The sequence below is a fragment of the Canis lupus genome, chromosome 32, assembly GCF_011100685.1.
Source record: "Canis lupus familiaris isolate Mischka breed German Shepherd chromosome 32, alternate assembly UU_Cfam_GSD_1.0, whole genome shotgun sequence".
Classification (NCBI taxonomy): domain Eukaryota; kingdom Metazoa; phylum Chordata; class Mammalia; order Carnivora; family Canidae; genus Canis; species Canis lupus.
Window position 1 is genome coordinate 15536449 of NC_049253.1, and position 20139 is coordinate 15556587.

The window sequence follows — 20139 nt, forward strand, 5'->3', positions numbered from 1 at the left end:
TGCTCTGAACCCTGGAATTTTATTGTGGAAACAAGATCTAGGTTCCTGAAAAGAATAAAAATTCGAGGTAATATCTGTTTAAGGAGAATGAACACTAAATACTATAGGAATTTTTAACAGTGGCAAAGTCAGCTTGAATTGGAACACTAGTTTAGCCCAGATTTGTATTGTCCCGATTAAATAATAATAATGCCAGCTAGTCATCATCTTAAAACAAAAGCAAAACAAAACAAAAATTCCTGTTCTAATTTGAATTCTCTGTATAAAGAATATTCTCTTTGTGAAAGTAGCTCTCAAATTCATTTGTTTGGAAAGGCTTATACTGTAGTTTTTACTTGATGATCTTTGATGTACACTCAAAAAGACTTCTTTGTATGAAAGACAACATTAGTTCCAAAGATCCTAAAGCAATACATATAAATAGATATTGATGAAAAAAAAAGATATTGATGCATATGCTTTCTAATATTCATTCAATAAATATATGTTAAATGGCCATTATGTGTCAGTAATGCCTGGTGGCTTAGGGCATGAACTACATATTGAAACACACCTGAATTCAAATCTCAGTTCTGCTTGCATTGGAAGAAAAAGAATTGCAATCTCGCTTAGAATAATTTATACTTTAAGTATTTATGATTTTTTAAAAGAAATTTCAGTTATTATGTATCCCAATTATTATTGCTGCTGTCAAACTTAATTGATATTTTAAAAATCTTTAAAGAAGAAAAATAAGGGATGATTTTAAAGTATTTAGCTGAACTACAGAGTGAATCATCCGTATTTAGAGAACTAAGAATTGGCCAGAAATTTTGCTGAATGATGGGTGATACAGTCACTAGATGTCACCATTGCACAACATTGCTTCAAACTGATAAACGCAAAAGTACAGTATATAGTACAAGAACACATACCAAGGAAGTTGTTTCTATTATGTGATATACATACATATACACATATATATACATGATATTTATATAATATGTGTAGGTAGTTCCCAAGCAACATGTGTTGGTATTCTCTTATGCTGTTTCTTGGTAGTTCCATAAGTGAATAGAAAGAACCATAGATTAAAACTGATAAGAACCTTAGCTCATCTAACCACCCCCCTCTCTACCTCATTTTATAAGTTTGGAATTGAGGTACAGGGAGGTGAAGTAAGAAATTTACTCAATACTCTATAGCAGATTAAAAGCAGAAAGCTTAGATTTCCCAACTCTTTGTGATACCACACTGTGTCTGTTATTAATATTCACAGTGAAATAGACATTCTTTTAAGATTTAATTTATTCATGAGATACACAAAGAGAGACAGAGACACAGGCAGAGGGAGAAGTAGGCTGCCCCATGGGGAACCCGATGTGGGACTCAATCCAGGACTCAGGGATCATGCTCTGAGCAGAAGGCAGATGCTCAACCACTGAGCCACCCAGGTGCCCCTGAAATAGACATTCTAATAAAACCAGAACCTCTTAAATCCATCAAAAATTTCCACTATTTAAAAAATAAGTTTAACAACAACAAAAAATAAGTTTAACAATATAACATTACCTATTTTTAATAAAAATTATCAGTTGAATACCATAGCTTTTGCTATGAACTGTATGTACAAACATCTTACTTTATCCGCATAATAGTAAGATATGTAATATGTATTTATTTATTTATGTTTTGTTCCAAAAAGGATTTTTAAGAAGCTTATTGAGGGGCACTTGGGTGGCACAGTTGGTTAAGTATCCCACTCTTGATTTGGGCTCAGGTGGATATCTCAGAGTTGTGAGATTGAGCCTCTCACTGTGCTCTGCACTCAGCATGGAGTCGGCTTGGGATTCTCTGCCCCTCTCCCCCACTCTCTTTCTCTCTCTCTCTCTCTCTCTCTCTCTCACAAATAAATAAGTAAATATTTTTTAAAAAAGAATCTTACTGAAATAAATATATAATAAAAATTTTAAAAATGGTCATCATAAATATAAGATACTAGAATATAAACTACTATGAAGTCTTCTTTTTGTTAATATATGAAAATCATGCCCTAATGTCTAGTAAAATCAAATTTAATTGGCTAGTCTCAAATTTTGTCCTGCTTTCTCTAGCTGTGAGAAAAAAGTAAGAAAAGTAGATAGTATTATGTTCACTAAAAGATGACAAGATACTATAATTTTGCCAAGATTATACAACTAGTATATTTCTGATTTCAAAACCCTCATTCTTTCCATTATGCCAGCCATCCAGACATATAATGAGAGGATTCCTAATAGGATACAGTCACTGTAACCCTTAGACACCTGGATTACCACAATTCTGATTTATACAGGTAGGCTTTTGCTTATATCAAATTTATTTTTAAATAATTGAGCTGTTGACAAGATTAATTCTGTCAAGAAATTTACTCCTAAAAAATTATTAAAAGAAAGATAAATTTTATGAGTTTATCTACATTTTAAATTACAAAATTTGTATTATATTAAGGAAATGAGCATTTGAAAAATTGATTATAAAAGAGAAAGATGTCTCCAGGGGAAGCGAGAAGTCCAAAGGAAAATAGGAGATACTCAGAACAAAGAGGAAAGCACATAGGCACAGTATTAAAAAAGAGAGAAAGGGGCAATGGGGAGAGAGCTAAGGCTCATATAGCCTGCCTAGCCTGCTTCTGATCCTCACATTACTCAGTTATCTGTATTTTTCTCTTTATCTTCCTCCATTTTTGTATCAAAAATCTACATTAGTCCTAGTTCTTTAAAACTTCCACTATTGTTTTTTTTTTCTATAGATGTGGAACCTTTTTCTAATTTGTCCTGTTGATTTCTTGTTTGTCTTTGCAGCATAATCATTAAGGATCTTATTCATTCTATAATTTGCTTCCTTTTTCTTAATGTATTTGTAAAGCCTATTCTTGGCTTTGGAATATCTTACGCTTCAACGAAAGATTCCTTTCTTGTTAACGTGCAGAAATGTTTTTGTTTTTGTTGTCATCTTGAGTATCTGGCATTTTAAAATCCTCAGTTCACTCTATATTTATTCCACAAATATTTACTGAGTGCTCACCAAGTGGTAGGCACTATGTAAATCAAAGGTAAAACTGGACATTGTGCCAGCCATCCAGACATATAATGAGAGGACTCCTAACGGGATACAGTCACTGTAACCCTTAGATACCTGGATTACCACCTCCTCCTCTTGTGGAATAAACAGCCTTCCAGTTCCCTCCAAGATGTGATAAGTCCACTGCAACCTCTTTTTTACTGCTCACAGTCAAAAACTAGACAAATTGTGAAGAGCAACTACCTGAAGATTGAAAAGTAAACAAAAGCAAGTGGATTGTGAAGGAGAGTCAAAACTACAAGAGTGAATTTCTCTTGCTCTTGCAGCTTTGACCTGAAGACAGACTCCAGTCATAAAACCATGCAAAGACAGCACAGGAGGCCAAAACTACAATAAAAAAAAAATATTTTGGGGCCTGATAATTGGTAAAATGGACTCCATAGTTTAATAAGAGTGTAAGGAATCCTTGTTATTGTTGTTGTTTTCCTTTTGTGGTTTTTTCCTCCAGGGCAGGTCCTATTTATAATGTTTTGGGCAGCTAAAAATCAGAGAAAATCCCCATCTTCTGACCAAATAAACCAGAAAAGAAGACCTGGAGAGATATAGCAGGGTGCAGATTCGGGAAAGGAAAAAGGTGGAGAATGAGGTTCCTTAGTTCTGTTTATGAACCCACCCAGGTGCCTTGGGTTACCTCCAACTGTTCATGCATGAGACAGGCCTAAAGCAGCATAACAGCTTGAAGAACCAAAGATTAAAAATTTTAAATTAAATGGGAGGGAAACACTGCCCAAATCATAGACTAACCCCTTAGTGGCTCATGTATGGGACAGACCAAAGACAGCATAGCAAAGGCTTTGAAAACAATTGACATTGGAACCAGTGCCCTCAGAAGGTAAGAGAGAACTTATGCTCTGCATCTAACCAAGTTGATTACCTACTGAAAGAAACAAAAAATTTAAATATTCTTCATAGGATTTTAATAGGACCCAGAGTCTATGCAACAAAATATTAAAGATATACTCCAAAAGTACTTGACATACAAAGAACTAGGGGGACGCCTGGGTGCCTCAGTGGTTGAGCTTCTGCCTTCGTCTCAGGGTGTGATCCCCGGGTCTGGTGATCAAGTCCCACATCCGGCTCCATGCATGGAGACTGCTTCTCCCTCTGCCTATGTCTCTCAGCCTTTCTCTCTGTGTCTCTCATGAATAAATAAATAAAATCTTTAAGAAAAAAACAAACCAAAGAACTAGGAAATGAATGTCTTATAAGAAAAGAAAATCAATAGAGTTGAAAATTGTCTGATAGGAAGAAAAGAATGAAATAAAAGATGGAAAAATAAAATGAACATAGCCTCAAGAACCTGTGGGACACTGTTAGGGAGTTTACAGCCTAATGAGACTAACACACTGAACAATCACTCTAATGGATACATAATTACAAACTGAGACAAATGTTCTAAAGAAAATGATCAAGATTCTATAACTGCATATAAAAACTGGACCTGACTTAGCCTAAGGGTAGAGGTGAGGATATGGCCCTTGAGCTGAGGGATGAGAAAGAGAAATCTTTCTATGAGGATATGAGGATATGGCCTTTGAGCTGAGGGATGAAAAGGAGTTAACCAAAAATAGGGGGGAGAGTGGTGGTGGAGAGTGTTTCAAATTAGAGAGAAAAGCAAATGTTAAACCCTGCAGAAGGAACTTCGTTCGCACTTTCAAGGAACTGAAAGAACATGGGAGTTACTAACAGTGGGGAAAAAATGGATGGGGAATGGTATGAAATTAGGCTAAAGAAGGGGCCTGGGACCACACTATGTAGAATCCTGTAGGTCATTGCAATGGACTGAATGTTTGTGCCCCCCACAAATTTATATATTGAAATCTTAACCCCCAATGGGATGGTATTAGGAGGTGGGACCTTTGGAAGGTCCCTGTGGGTATATCTCTTATAAAGGGATTAGTACCCTAATAAAAGCAATCCCAGGGAGCTCTCTACTCTTTTTTGCCATGTGAGAATACAAGAAGTTGGCAGTTTGTAACCCGGAAGAAGACTTTCAAGCTTACTTGCTGAGACCCCCCTGAGTTTGGATATGCAGCCTCCAGAATTGTGAGGAATAAATTTCTGTTTATAAGCCACTCACTTTGTGGTACTTTGTTATGGTAATCTGAACGAGGACAATCATGTTAAATATCTTTGTCTTTTTTTATCCTAAAGCCAGTGAGGATTATTAGGGCACTCAACCAGTGAACTGGTGGAGGATTGAAAGATGAAACCTTTAGGATACCCGGCGTATAGTAATTGAGAAGCTTGAGCCTGTAAAGAGAAAGAGAAGAAATAAGAAGAAAGATGGGGACCAGATGGATATGAGAGAGTTATTTAACAAGAGCTAAAAGAAAAATGTTTCACCACACCCTTGGTCATTTGGGGATTCCTTATGACCTTTGCCAGAACATTTTTTTTTGGGGGGGGGGGGGTGAAAGGAGTAGAATTTTCAACTAGAGAACAATGAGGGGTGAGAAGTTTATGAGAAAAAAAGAAACTATGAGAACTATCAACTCTTTGAAAAGTTTATTGGTAAAGGAACAGATGGATGGGACAATCACTGGATGAGCCGTTGGGTTTCTGGGAAGCTTTTATTAAGATGAACTCATTTAAAAGTCATTGGGAAGGATCTAGTTAAAAGGAAGTGTGAGGGGAGGGATAGTTGGTACAGGCAGAGAAGGATCCTTGATAGTATAAAATTCTTGAGACTATAGAAAGGAATATAATCCAAAATACAAGTGCTCTGATTGCCTTAAATAGGAGGAAGGACACTTCCTTCAATGTAAGAAGAGAGAAAAAAGAGGAAAATAGATTTGTATGTGGAAATGGGAGGTAAGATTATCAACTGAGAAAGAAGGGGAATGTGTGAAGGATCTGTGGTTTGAGAAGAGTGGAAAAGGGTTGGAATAGTTATTGGGGAAAGTGACTTGACAGAGAATATATTTTTTAGTATTGGTACATTTTAAAGGCTCACTGAAGGCTGTTGGTTATGAATTTATAGTGATGCCAGGTTACTCTAGTGTAGCTTTCTATGGCAGTATTCAGTTGCTCAGTTAAGTGAATGAAAAAAATGGGTTGGTTCAGGATCAATCAATTTTTTTCTAGAAAGGTGCAATGACAGTAACATATTTCAGGAGAGTATAGGATATTGGTAATATTTTGGAGATGACAGATCACACATTGAATACGAAAGGAAATAATGAGGGCAAGGGCTAAAGGCTTGAACCAAAGGTATCATTTCACTACACATCCTGATGAGGTTGAAGAATAATTGGAAGGGATGAAGCAAAGGTAACTGAACAAGCAAACTAAAGGAAGATAAAGTAGTATTTTTAGAGGTAGATGTTTGAATTAGTGATTATTGATTATAGAACATTTCAGATGATGGAAGGGTCTAGCATGGCCTTTACTTTATTAGAAAGGAAGTAAAGAACTGAGGAACCAAGGTAGCAGATGAATTATCCAAGTATATGTTTAAGACTCACAAGCATTACAAATTTGGTGTCAGGTGCTCATCATGCCTTTGGTGAATAATGGAAAGGGACCAAGATGAGGTCAGTAAATGACAGTGACTAGAAGAGAGATAAGGTGGTATTGTCAAATCATATAAGCTCAAAGAAGCAAGGTTGTTTTTTTTAATAATGTTTAGAAATAGCAGTAGGGTGTCAGAAGGAATGCTAGCAAATAAACAGGTAGTATGTAAGAACTATAGGGGAAACAGTGTCCTTAGGAGAAGGAATTGGTTTCAGAACACAGAATTTAAGAGAACGCTTTGAAAATAGGTTGAGAATGTAAGAGACCCAAGAGTTTGATAATAGTCCATCAGAAGTTCTGGAGTACTCAGTCAAAGGGGTTGATGGATGAGGGGCATGTAGAAGGCTGAATCACAGGCTATGAAATGATGGCTAGGGATCTTAACACTTTATAATTGACTTCCAATGAGCTATTTCTAAATGATGTTAGCCTTCTATAACTTATCATTTATACTTTGTTTTAATAGATTTACTTATGTATTTTAAAGAGAAAGAGTGAAAGCAGGGGCAGAGAGAGAGGAAGAGAGAATCCTCAAGCAGATTCCATACTGAGTGTGGAGCCTGACACAGGGCTGATCCCAGGACCCTGAGATCATTACCTGAGCCGAAATCAAGAGTCAGATGCTTAATCAACTGAGCCACATAGGTGGCCCTTGTTATTTATACTTTATTTTGAAGTTCTAAAACCCTTACTTTTAATAGTTTCTTTTCTAAAATGGAAAAGCCAAAAAGTTAGATATCTCATAGATTTTTCTTCTTTTTCAAAATAGATTTATTATGGCCATTTCCTAAATGTTAGCATCTAAACCCTTGTGAAAGATTTAGTCTATATGTGGCACAGTCTCTGGCATATTATAGGCCCTTTAGTTTTAAGAGTGTAGGCTCTGGAACCAGACTGCCTGATTCTGGCCCCACCCAACTCCTTTATTTATACTGTCACCCTGGAGAAGTTAATTCAACTATTCCAGGAGAGTAAAGCATGGACAAAAGGAGTGAACCAAGGGGAAGTGGTAAAGTATACTGATCTGTGAAAAACAAATGAGGCTACCATAATTGGGGCGGGGGGGGAGTATCATTTGAGGCAAATACTTAGAAAACTATTCCCTAGGAGCTGGGGCAAATTGAGGTAAAACTGAGTGCCGTAAAGCTGTATCAACCAACCTCAGTCTCTGATTTGCTTAGTGATTAACACTCTCTCCCTCCCCCACTTCAATATTTCTCTGGAAGGTATTATCTAGAGACTATAAATTTTTGTACACAGTGTCAAGCTTTCAATAAAAATTATTAACCATGAGGGACGCCTGGGTGTCTCAGTCGTTGAGCATCTGCCTTTGGCTTAGGTCATGATCCCCAGGTCCTGGAATGGAGTCCTGCCCCCATAAGGAGCCTGCTTCTCCCTCTGCCTATGTCCCTGCCTCTCTCTGTGTGTCTCTCGTGAATAAATAAATAAAATATTTTTTTAAAATTATTAGCCATGCTAGCTATTAGATAAAACTGTATGACTACAAGCCAAGAGAGAAAATTGAAAATAAGAGCAGACTCAAAGGTGACCGAGAATTTTTAGTTAGAGTTAGAAGACAAAAATGTTAAAATGACTATGACTGTAAGAACTAAAACTATAAAACTCTTATAAGAAAATATAGAGGGAAGTTTCATGATATTAGATTTGGCAATGATTTCTTTGATTAGATAGCTAAAACACAGACAATAAAAGAAATAGATAAATTGGGCTACATCAAAATTAAAAATGTTTGTGTGTTGAAAAACACCATCAAGAAAAAGAAAAGGCAACCCACAGAATGAGAAAATATTTGCAAATAATATATCAGGTAAGTGATTAATATCCAGAATATATAAAGAACTCTTACAACTTGAAAACAAAAAATAAATAACCCAACTAAAAACTGGGCAAAGGACTAAAATATACATTTTTCTGAAGAATATATACAAATTACCGGTAAGGACATGAAAGATGCTCAATAATCATTAGGAAAATCGAAATGAAAACCACAATGAGATACCATTTCATTAGGCTGGCTATTATGGAAAACAAAATAACAGGTGCTGACAAGTATATAGAGAAATCCGAACCCTTGTGCATTACTGGTATGAATATAAGATGATATAGCCATAGTCACTGTGGAAAACAGTATGTCATTTCCTCTAAAATGAAACAGTTACCATATGATCCAGAAGCTTTCCTTCTGTGTATATACTCAGAATACAATGGAACATCTTTAAAATTCTTAAAGGAAATAGGGGTGCCTGGGTGGCTCAATTGGTTAAGCCTCTGCCTTTGGCTCAAATCATGATCCCGGGGTCCTGGAATTGAGCCCTGCTTTGGATCCGTGCTTGGCGGGGAGCCTGCTTCTCCCTCTTCCTCCACCACTTACCCTGCTTGTGCTCTCTATCTCTATCAAATAAATAAAATTTTTAAAAAATCTTAAAATAACTTGTAATATGGAATTCTGTATTCAATGAGAATCTCTTTCAAAAGTGAAGGTGAAATAAAGACATTTAAGGCAAACAAATAAGGAATTTATTGCCAACAGATCTGTATTAAAACAAATACTGAAGACAGACAATACCAAGACCAGCAGGGATATTAAAAAACTGTAAAGACAGATTACAACTAGTACAATAAAGAAAGAAAAAGATAAAATATATAAAATTTAGAAAGGAAGAAATAAAACATATTTGCTGACCACATGCTTGGTACTCAGAAAATCCAAAAGAATCTATTAGAATAAAGTGAATTTATCAATGCCTAGATGTGAAGTGAATAAATAAAAATTAGTTGTATTTTTGTCTATCAGCAAAAAACAAGTAATAAACTTTTTAAGATGATACTGTTTGACACATCCCAAAAACATCAATACCTAGAAATAAGCCTATCTAGAAATAAGTCTAATGAAAGATATATAAGACATCTACACTGAAAACTATAAATACTATTAAATAAACTAAAGAAAATCTAAGTACATGGAGAGATCCATACAATGTTAAAGGATTAAAAGACTCAGCACTGTTAAGATGGTCAGTTCTCCCCCAAATTAATCTACAGATTCAGTGCAATTTCAGTCAAAATACTACCAGAGAGAGAGAGTGTGTGTATGAATGAACAACTTTATTCTAAAATGTATGTGGGGATCCCTGGGTGGCGCAGTGGTTTGGTGCCTGCCTTTGGCCCAGGGTTCGATCCGGGAGACCCTGGATCGAATCCCATGTCAGGCTCCCGGTGCATGGAGCCTGTTTCTCCCTCTGCCTGTGTCTCTGCCCCTCTCTCTCTCTCTCTGTGTGACTATCATAAATAAATAAAAATTAAAAAAAGAAAAAAAAAGTCGAATTGTATTCTTATCACATAGTTTGTATCCTTTAAAAAATAAAAAAATAAAAAAAAAAATAAAATGTATGTGGAAAAATAAATAAATAAATAAATAAAATGTATGTGGAAATACAAAGAGACAATCCTACTCTGAAGGAGAACAAAACTAGAAAACTTACAGCACCAGGTAACAATTTCTATTATATAAGTACTAGTGTAGTGTTGGTATAAGGATAGAAAAATAAGGGCAGCCTGGGTGGCTGAGCGGTTTAGCGCTGCCTTCAGCCCCAGGCGTGATCCTGGAGACTTGGGATCAAGTCCCACATTGGGCTCCCTGCATGGAGCCTGCTTCTCCCTCTGCCTGTGTCTCTGCCTCTCTGTGTCTGTCATGAATAAATAAATAAAATCTTTAAAAAAAGAAAAATAGGCCAGTGGAACATCAGAAAATCCAAAAATAAATTAGCATATATGTAGTCACCTGATTTACAACAAAGGTGATGCCGGAATGCAATGGGTAAAGGATGATCTTTTTAATAAATGATACTGAGTCAATTTGATATTGATATGGGAAAAAATGAATTTGTATCTCTTCTCACACCATACATAAAAATCAATTCCAGATGGATCATAGACCTAGATGTAAAAGGCAAAACATTAACGGTCCTATAAGAATATACCGAATACTTTTATGATTTCAGGATGGCAAAGACTCATAAAACAATAAAAGCTTTAATTAGAAAAAAGGTTAATTAGACTAAATTAAAATAAAACCTCTGTTCATTCAAAGACATCAGTGTGAAAAGGCATGCCACACACTTGACGGGATGAGCACTGGGTGTTATTCTATATGTTGACAAATTGAACACCAATAAAAAATAAATTTATTAAAAATTAATTAATTAATTAATTTTTTAAAAAGTATGCCATGGAGTAGACGACAGTATTAGCTATTTATATATCTAATAAAAGATTTGTTTCTGGAATACATAAAGAACTCAAAAAAATCAGTAATAGCCAATACATTTTTTAAATGGGCAAGAGATTTGAACACTTTACTAAAGAAAATATTCAAATAGCCAATAAATGTGTGAAAATATGTTAGTCACCACGGAAATGCAACTTAAATCCACAATGTAACATCACCAGAATAACTAAAAGGAAAAAGAAGATACCAAGGTTAATAAGGACTTGAATAGTATTAAAGAGTATTTGGTTCAAATTCCAACTATGCCACTTGCTAGCTGTGTGACTTTGGGAAAACCTTCCTGGGTCTTAGTGTCAACACCTGTAAAATGAGAATAACAAATATTTCATAGTGTTGTGGAAATCTAATGTAATGATTCATGTCAACTGCTTAACATAATCCAGCTTGTATAAGCTATTATATCATTTAATCCTCACAATAACCAATAAATTTAGCAATATTATATCATTACAGATAAGGAAGTTGAGGCCTAGGGAGATAAATCACTTCTCACAGTTATTAAAAGATAAAGGGAAGAGTGAAACACATTTCTATCTCAGCTCCAAACTCCTTGCTCTTAGTTACCAAGCCTACAACTACCTACGAATTCCTCTCTTGGCAGATATGTAAAGAGAGTATTGAGTAGTTGCCAGGCATAAATATTACTTGACACAGCATCAATCTTCTCTTATAGTGGCTAACATGGACATTTGTTGTTCAGACTCCTTATCTAGGATTTGAAGTTCTATTGCATGGTCTGCTTGCCTGAATTCCAGTCCTCCTATCCTAACCATGACATAGCTATAGATTTTTTTAAAGATTACCTTATTGATTTTTTAGAGAAAGAGAAAGGAGGAGGAGGGAGAAAGGCAGAGGGGGAGGGAGAGACCATCTTAAGCAAACTCTGTGCTAAGTCCAGAGCCAGACTTGGGACTCAATTTCACAACTCTGAGATCACAACCTGAGTGGAAACCGAGAGTCAGACAGATGCTCAACCCACTGAGCCACCTATGTGTCCCAACATAGCTGTAGACTTTAAAATATGCTGCCTGGCTTTTTGTATGATTCTTTTTTTTTTTTAAATGTTTTTATTTATTATTTATGATAGTCACACAGAGAGAGAGAGAGAGAGAGAGAGAGGGGCAGAGACACAGGCAGAGGGAGAAGCAGGCTCCATGCACCGGGAGCCTGACGTGGGACTCGATCCCGGGTCTCCAGGATCGCGCCCTGGGCCAAAGGCAGGCACCAAACCACTGCGCCACCCAGGGATCCCCTGTATGATTCTTGATATTATGTTTGCCTATTCTTGTCCATCTGCCTAGTTATGACTCATAGTTTCTCCTTATTTAGGTCACAGCTCAAATGTCACCTTGATCACTGTAATATCATGCGGGTTTATTTTCTCCAGTACTTCATCACAATCTGAAAATACTGTTTATTGTTTTCCTCTTCCAACAAGAATATAACATCCATGAGAGCAGAAACCTACATTTATTTTATTTTGTTTTGCTGCTTTATCTTCAGAGCCCAAAAGAATAGACATTCAATAATCACTGTGTGGATGGACTTTGTGACCTGACCTCACAACTCTTATGCACTCCAGCTTAATTTTTTTAATGATTCTAACCCTCAGTCTATCCTTTCAGAACTTGACACAGCTTAGGTGATTTACCCACCCTCTTTGTACTTGGAATTTACTCACATTTAGCTTCTAGTCAGAAGAACAGTCAATGACAGGTTGTCATTCTAATGACCAGGTAGTTTTTATATTCCCTTTCGTTAAAATGGAATTTTACTTTAAAGGGACTTAGAGATCTAATTTTTTCATCACATTTAAAAAGTAAATGTTATTTTCTGTTTTAATGTCATAAATTAGTTATGATCCCTTATAAGATTTTTACACTCTAATATTTTATTTCATTAAAATGAGGCAATATATGTAAAGCACCTAGCATATGTGATAGGTACTCAAATATTAATGCTCCTTTTCATTAAAAATTTTCATTACTAAAATTGCTTGCCTTTTAAAAAATATAGATACTTTAAATACTGTGGGGTTTGGTCTTATCAAGTACCTAAAAATTAAGGCTTAAAGCTTTTAATTTTGTCCTCACTAGTAACTCAGGAATTGAAAGATATTTTTATGGCAGATACTCTTCCTACGCTCAAAAGCATCAAAAATCACAGAGAAGGTAGAAACAACAGATAATTTAGAAGTCCAATACGCTACCATTGCGCCACGGAGCCACCTACAACAGATAATTTAAATAAGTTTCCAAACCTAAATCTTCTAATGTGGTCCTATTTCATACCCTTTTTTTTTAGTTCATTCTTATTAAGAATAAAATTTATTTTATTTAAATGTTGACCCTCAAATCTTTCAAATGGATCACAAATAAAGACAGTATGTATCAGTAACTTCCAGATGTAGGTATTAATATTGTTGATCATATTTAATTTTTAAAAAGTTTGGACTCTTTTCTGACATAAATGTGACTAAAGATAGAGTAAAGCAATTGTGGAAATTATTTCAGTGCATAAAATAAAGAACTGAGTTTTCTGATATATGCTTTTAAGATATGACCCACCATTATGAACTACTGAGAAGTATTAAGTTTCTGTGTGATAGTGGTTTTTAAAATTTATGATTTTGCTTCATAACTTTACAATGAATATTTGGAGTTGTCTTAACCACAAAAATATCTGACTTGACTGTGATACAACTTTATAATAAAAAAATCATTAAAAATTAATCCCATTTAACCATCTTTGTTTCAGATAGATTTACAGTACTATTTTTTCAAACTATTTTTCTTTTAAATATTAGCATGTACACCATAGAACCACAAAATGAACATTTGGAGGATAAAAACACCCCATCATCTACAACTCTTCAGGTAAAAACCTAAAACTATTTTGTAATACATGACATAAAAATCAATCTGATCTTAAAATTTATCTTTCAAGTTTACTTATTAGGCTTCTATTATATGTCTGGTTAAAAAATAAGAAGTGGTCATTATTTTAAAATATTTTATTTATTTAACAAAGAGAAAATGAGAGCATAAGCAGGGGGAGCAGTAGAGGAAGAGGGAGAAGCAGGCTCCCCTGTGAGCAGGGAACCTGATATGGGACTCGATCTCAGGACTCTAGGATCATGATCTGAGCTGAAGACAGACACCTAACCAACTGAGCCACCCAGGCACCCCGAGAAGTGATCATCTAAAAATAACTAATTTAAATAAGTCCTAAGAAATTAGCAGAAGGAATAAAAAGATGGAAAGGGGTGATTAAAGATTATTTTGGAGCTAAAGAGGGCAGATTTTAGGAATAATGGATATGGCTTATTATTTCTTCTATATCTAGGAAAAACTCAGTAACTTAGACTACATGAGGTAAAGACAAATTAAATGTGCTGTGTATTTGAAGAGAACCAAATTTTTATTTTTCCAACTGTACAGAGCAAGTCATATACCTTCTTTTGGTCTAGTTCTACTGCATAATAATTGCCCATAATTAGAATGATAAATTTTTTACTTTTAAAAAATTTGTTTACTTTTTTTTAAGAGGTTTCTATAGTTCTTAGGGGCCCAAATGTTCTTCTTTTGGATATTTAAAATATTTGCCATTGATTCTAATTATTTATCTGTAAAGACCTCATCCTAGTCTATGTCAGTTTCTTTTTTTTTTTTTTTTAATTTTTATTTATTTATGATAGTCACAGAGAGAGAGGCGCAGAGACATAGGCAGAGGGAGAAGCAGGCTCCATACACCGGGAACCTGATGTGGGATTCGATCCCGGGTCTCCAGGATCGCGCCCTGGGCCAAAGGCAGGCGCCAAACCGCTGCGCCACCCAGGGATCCCTCAGTTTCTTATAAAATCTGAAATAATAAAACTTAAAATAATATGGTCTTACCTCATATGACCTTTTACCCACACTAATCAAAATTCACCTTTGTGTCTTTACCTTGCCCTTTTGTATAGTGACAGACTTTCCAAAATGTTTCTATACTAGAAATCCAACAAATTAATCATGATTATATAGAGAGAACTATGTTATTAATAAAGCTACATAATTCATTTATATTAGCTGCAGTGGTGCCTCTGCCTCCCTAGTCATTAAATGTTTCCTCTTCCCTTCCTTATTAATCTGTCCATGCCTCTAGCCTTTGTTACCATTTCTTGTGACAATGCAATATTCTCTCTACACTTCACTTAAAGTATTATCAATACACTCAAAGTGTTGGCCTGTGTGTGCAGGTACATACAGGCACATTCATGCACACACATACACACAAATACACACATATTACATCATGGTAACAATAAGGCAAATTTGAAGATTTCTGTTTCAGGGTTAACTCTGTTTTGTTTTTTTTATTTTTGTCTTGTTTTGTTTACCTTGGAAGAAGCCTCTCAATTTCTCACAAACTAAGATGTCTTTTTTTTTTTTCTAAATCAGCAGTTTCATAATTAGAGTAACTACCATTTAAAAGCCTGAAGATGTAGCTAAACTCATGAACTACCTGTGGGTGTTATCTATAATTAATAGTGGGAGCGTGAACCTTAAATTTCTGAAAGCCTGATCTACTTTTCTCATTTTTTCCAGTTATATAATTTTTCAAATGAAATGAGTCTAAGTAAAATTATATTTCACCTCCTTTCCAACTTAGTTGTATTTTCATTCTACTAAAGTTTTATTGAGTAATCTGTGGAGGTAAGACTAAAGACGGACACTTTTAATTATTCTGCCTACACTATAGGCTCACTTATTCAATATGCACAAATCACAAATGAAAATGGCAGGGATTCAAATCTATAAAAGCCAAATCAACATGCACTACAAAGTGCACTCCTGTGACATCCCCAAATACCTAATGATATAGTGCATGAATATTCTTTTATATGTGTAATTCTCATGGTGACAGTAATAATATGAATTTAATTATGAGATTAGGTGGTTTTGTACATTCATAAAATTGCATGGAAAATATATTTCTTAAAAGATTTCCTTGCTTTACCTCAGAACCTCAAAGATAGTAATAATAAACATGAAGAAACTACGGAAACTGTCTTGTCACAAACAGAGGAAACAAAACCACAGATGGAAAAGAAGTATTCTTGTCCTCCACAAGGAATATTAAATAAAGTTATTACAAATGGTATGTGAAATTAGAAATGTAAGTGGAGAAAAAATGAGAGATATATTTGATAAATATTGAAATATAAACCAACAAAGCCACTGCTTTATCTATATATACCAGATCAAATCAGCTGCATACCTCAGCTATATACTTCAGCTCTTATTACAAGCAATTTGTGGACAAAAAGGAAATATTTCCTTAACTCTGTCAGAATAATAATTGCTTAACAGATATATGTTTTAATGTTTTCCATGACTTCTTATATTAAATCTTGGGGATTATAAACAGCATTTATTAAGGGGCTGGCTCAGTCGGTAGAGTATCCAACTCTTGATCTCAGGGTTGTGATCTCAAGCCCCATATTGATTGGGTGTGCAGTCAGAAAGAAAGAACATTGATGAAAGATTTTTATTTAAAGCCTACTTTTTATATTTAGTTTTTTTAAGAACTATTTATTTGAGAGAGAGAGAGAGAGTATGAGTATGAGTAAGGGGAGGGGCAGAGGGAGAGAATATCAAGCAGACTCCCCACTGAGCCCAGAGCCCAATGTGGGGCTTGATCTCACAATTCATGAGATCATGACCTGAGCCAAAATCAGCAAACACTTAATCAGCTGAACCACCCAGGCATCCCTGTTATTTAGTTTTAAGTCAGCTGGAAGGAATATTCCTGGAAATATTAAGGTTCTTAATAAAATTAGGACCCACATTTTTATTTTATTTTTTTATTATTTTTTAAATAAATTTATTTTTTATTGGTGTTCAATTTACCAACATACAGAATAACACCCAGTGCTCATCCCGTCAAGTGCCCCCCTCAGTGCCCGTCACCCATTCACCCCCACCCTCCACCCTCCTCCCTCCACCACCCCTAGTTCGTTTCCCAGAGTTAGGAGTCTTCATGTTCTGTCTCCCTTTCTGATATTTCCCACACATTTCTTCTCCCTTCCCTTATATTCCCTTTCACTATTATTTATATTCCCCAAATGAATGAGAACATATAATGTTTGTCCTTCTCCGACTGACTTACTTCACTCAGCATAATACCCTCCAGTTCCATCCACGTTGAAGCAAATGGTGGGTATTTGTCGTTTCTAATGGCTGAGGAATATTCCATTGTATACATAAACCACATCTTCTTTATCCATTCATCTTTCGACGGACACCGAGGCTCCTTCCACAGTTTGGCTATTGTGGACATTGCTGCTATAAACATCGGGGTGCAGGTGTCCCGGCGTTTCATTGCATCTGAATCTTTGGGATAAATCCCCAACAGTGCAATTGCTGGGATTAGGGCAGGTCTATTTTTAACTCTTTGAGGAACCTCCACACAGTTTTCCAGAGTGGCTGCACCAGTTCACATTCCCACCAACAGTGTAAGAGGGTTCCCTTTTCTCCGCATCCTCTCCAACATTTGTGGTTTCCTGCCTTGTTAATTCTCCCCATTCTCACTGGTGTGAGGTGGTATCTCATTGTGGTTTTGATTTGTATTTCCCTGAGGGCAAGTGATGCAGAGCATTTTCTCATGTGCATGTTGGTCATGTCTATGTCTTCCTCTGTGGATTTCTGGGATGTCTTTTGCCCATTTCATGATTGGATTGTTTGTTTCTTTGGTGTTGAGTTTAATAAGTTCTTTATAGATCTTGGAAACTAGCCCTTTATCTGATACGTCATTTGCAAATATCTTCTCCCATTCTGTAGGTTGTCTTTTAGTTTTGTTGACTGTATCCTTTGCTGTGCAAAAGCTTCTTATCTTGATGAACTCCCAGTAGTTCATTTTTGCTTTTGTTTCTTTTGCCTTCGTGGATGTATCTTGCAAGAAGTTACTGTGGCTGAGTTCAAAAAGGGTGTTGCCTGTGTTCTCCTCTAGGATTTTGATGGACTCTTGTCTCACATTTAGATCTTTCATCCATTTTGAGTTTATCTTTGTGTATGGTGAAAGAGAGTGGTCTAGTTTCATTCTTCTGCATGTGGATGTCCAATTTTCCCAGCACCATTTATTGAAGAGTCTGTCTTTCTTCCAATGGATAGTCTTTCCTCCTTTATCGAATATTAGTTGACCATAAAGTTCAGGGTCCACTCCTGGATTCTCTATTCTGTTCCATTGATCTATGTGTCTGTTTTTGTGCCAGCACCACACTGTCTTGATGACCACAGCTTTGTAGTACAACCTGAAATCTGGCATTGTGATGCCCCCAGATATGGTTTTCTTTTTTAAAATTCCCCTGGCTATTTTGGGGTCTTTTCTGCTTCCACACAAATCTTAAAATAATTTGTTCTAACTCTCTGAAGAAAGTCCATGGTATTTTGATAGGGATTGCATTAAACGTGTAAATTGCCCTGGGTAACATTGACATTTTCACAATATTAATTCTGCCAATCCAAGAGCATGGAATATTTTTCCATCTCTTTGTGTCTTCCTCAATTTCTTTCAGAAGTGTTCTACAGTATTTAGGGTATAGATCCTTTACCTCTTTGGTTAGGTTTATTCCTAGGTATCTTATGATTTTGGGTGCAATTGTAAATGGGATTGACTCCTTAATTTCTCTTTCTTCAGTCTCATTGTTAATGTATAGAAATGCCACTGACTTCTGGGCATTGATTTTGTATCCTGCCACGCTACCAAATTGCTGTATGAGTTCTAGCAATCTTGGGGTGGAGGCTTTTGGGTCTTCTATGTAGAGTATCATGTCATCGGCGAAGAGGGAGAGTTTGACTTCTTTGCCAATTTGAATGCCTTTAATGTCTTTTTGTTGTCTGATTGCTGAGGCTAGGACTTCCAGTACTATGTTGAATAGCAGTGGTGAGAGTGGACATCCCTGTCTGGTTCCTGATCTTAGGGGAAAGGCTCCCAGTGCTTCCCTACTGAGAATGATATTTGCTGTGGGCTTTTCATAGATGGCTTTTAAGATATCGAGGAATGTTCCCTCTATCCCTACACTCTGAAGAGTTTTGATCAGGAACGGATGCTGTATTTTGTCAAATGCTTTCTCTGCATGTAATGAGAGGACCATATGGTTCTTGGTTTTTCTTGGTTTTTCTCTTGCTGATATGATGAATCACATTGATTGTTTTACGAGTGTTGAACCAGCCTTGTGTCCCGGGGATAAATCCTACTTGGTCATGGTGAATAATTTTCTTAATGTATTGTTGTATCCTATTGGCTAGTATCTTGTTGAGAATTTTTGCATCCATATTCATCAGGGATATTGGTCTGTAATTCTCCTTTTTGGTGGGGTCTTTGTCTGGTTTTGGAATTAAGGTGATGCTGGCCTCATAGAACGAATTTGGAAGTACTCCATCTCTTTCTATCTTTCCAAACAGCTTTAGGAGAATAGGTATGGTTTCTTCTTTAAATGTTTGATAGAATTCCCCTGGGAAGCCATCTGGCCCTGGGCTTTTGTGTCTTGGGAGGTTTTTGATGACTGCTTCAATTTCCTCCCTGGTTATTGGCCTGTTCAGGTTTTCTATTTCTTCCTGTTCCAGTTTTGGTAGTTTGTGGCTTTCCAGGAATGCGTCCATTTCTTCCAGATTGCCTAATTTATTGGCGTATATCTGTTCATAATATGTTTTTAAAATCGTTTGTATTTCCTTGGTGTTGGTAGTGATCTCTCCTTTCTCATTCATGATTTTATTAATTTGAGTCTTCTCTCTCTTCTTTTTAATAAGGCTGGCTAATGGTTTATCTATCTTATTAATTCTTTCAAAGAACCAACTCCTGGTTCTGTTGATCTGTTCCACAGTTCTTCTGGTCTCGATTTTGTTGAGTTCTGCTCGAATCTTTATTAACTCTCTTCTTCTCTTGGGTGTAGGATCTATTTGCTGTTTTTCCTGTAGCTCCTTTATGTGTAAGGTTAGCTTTTGTATTTGAGTTCTTTCCAGTTTTTGAATGGATGCTTGTATTGCGATGTATTTCCCCCTTAGGACTGCTTTTGCTGCATCCCAAAGATTTTGAACGGTTGTATCTTCATTCTCATTAGTTTCCATGAATCTTTTTAATTCTTCCTTAATTTCCTGGTTGACCCTTTCATCTTTTAGCAGGATGGTCCTTAACCTCCACGTGTTTGAGGTCCTTCCAAACTTCTTGTT

At 35.9% G+C, this 20139-nt stretch overlaps 1 protein-coding gene across 9 annotated transcripts in view; it reads left to right on the forward strand.

Annotated features, from left to right (window-relative positions):
• The window catches only part of SLC9B1 (solute carrier family 9 member B1), a 59806-nt gene that overhangs the window by 6819 nt on the left and 32848 nt on the right, over nucleotides 1-20139 (forward strand). For 3 of the 9 annotated variants that reach the window (XM_038582004.1, XM_038582006.1, XM_038582007.1), the window contains 2 exons: nucleotides 13734-13803; nucleotides 15934-16069. In XM_038582004.1, coding sequence (XP_038437932.1) covers nucleotides 13735-13803; nucleotides 15934-16069 — 205 coding nt within the window. In that variant the 5' untranslated portion in view covers nucleotide 13734. Of the gene's footprint in view, nucleotides 1-2224; nucleotides 2315-13733; nucleotides 13804-15933; nucleotides 16070-20139 lie in introns of those variants that run through there. The other 6 variants (XM_038582005.1, XM_038582003.1, XM_038582010.1 and 3 more) reach the window with 4 other exon arrangements.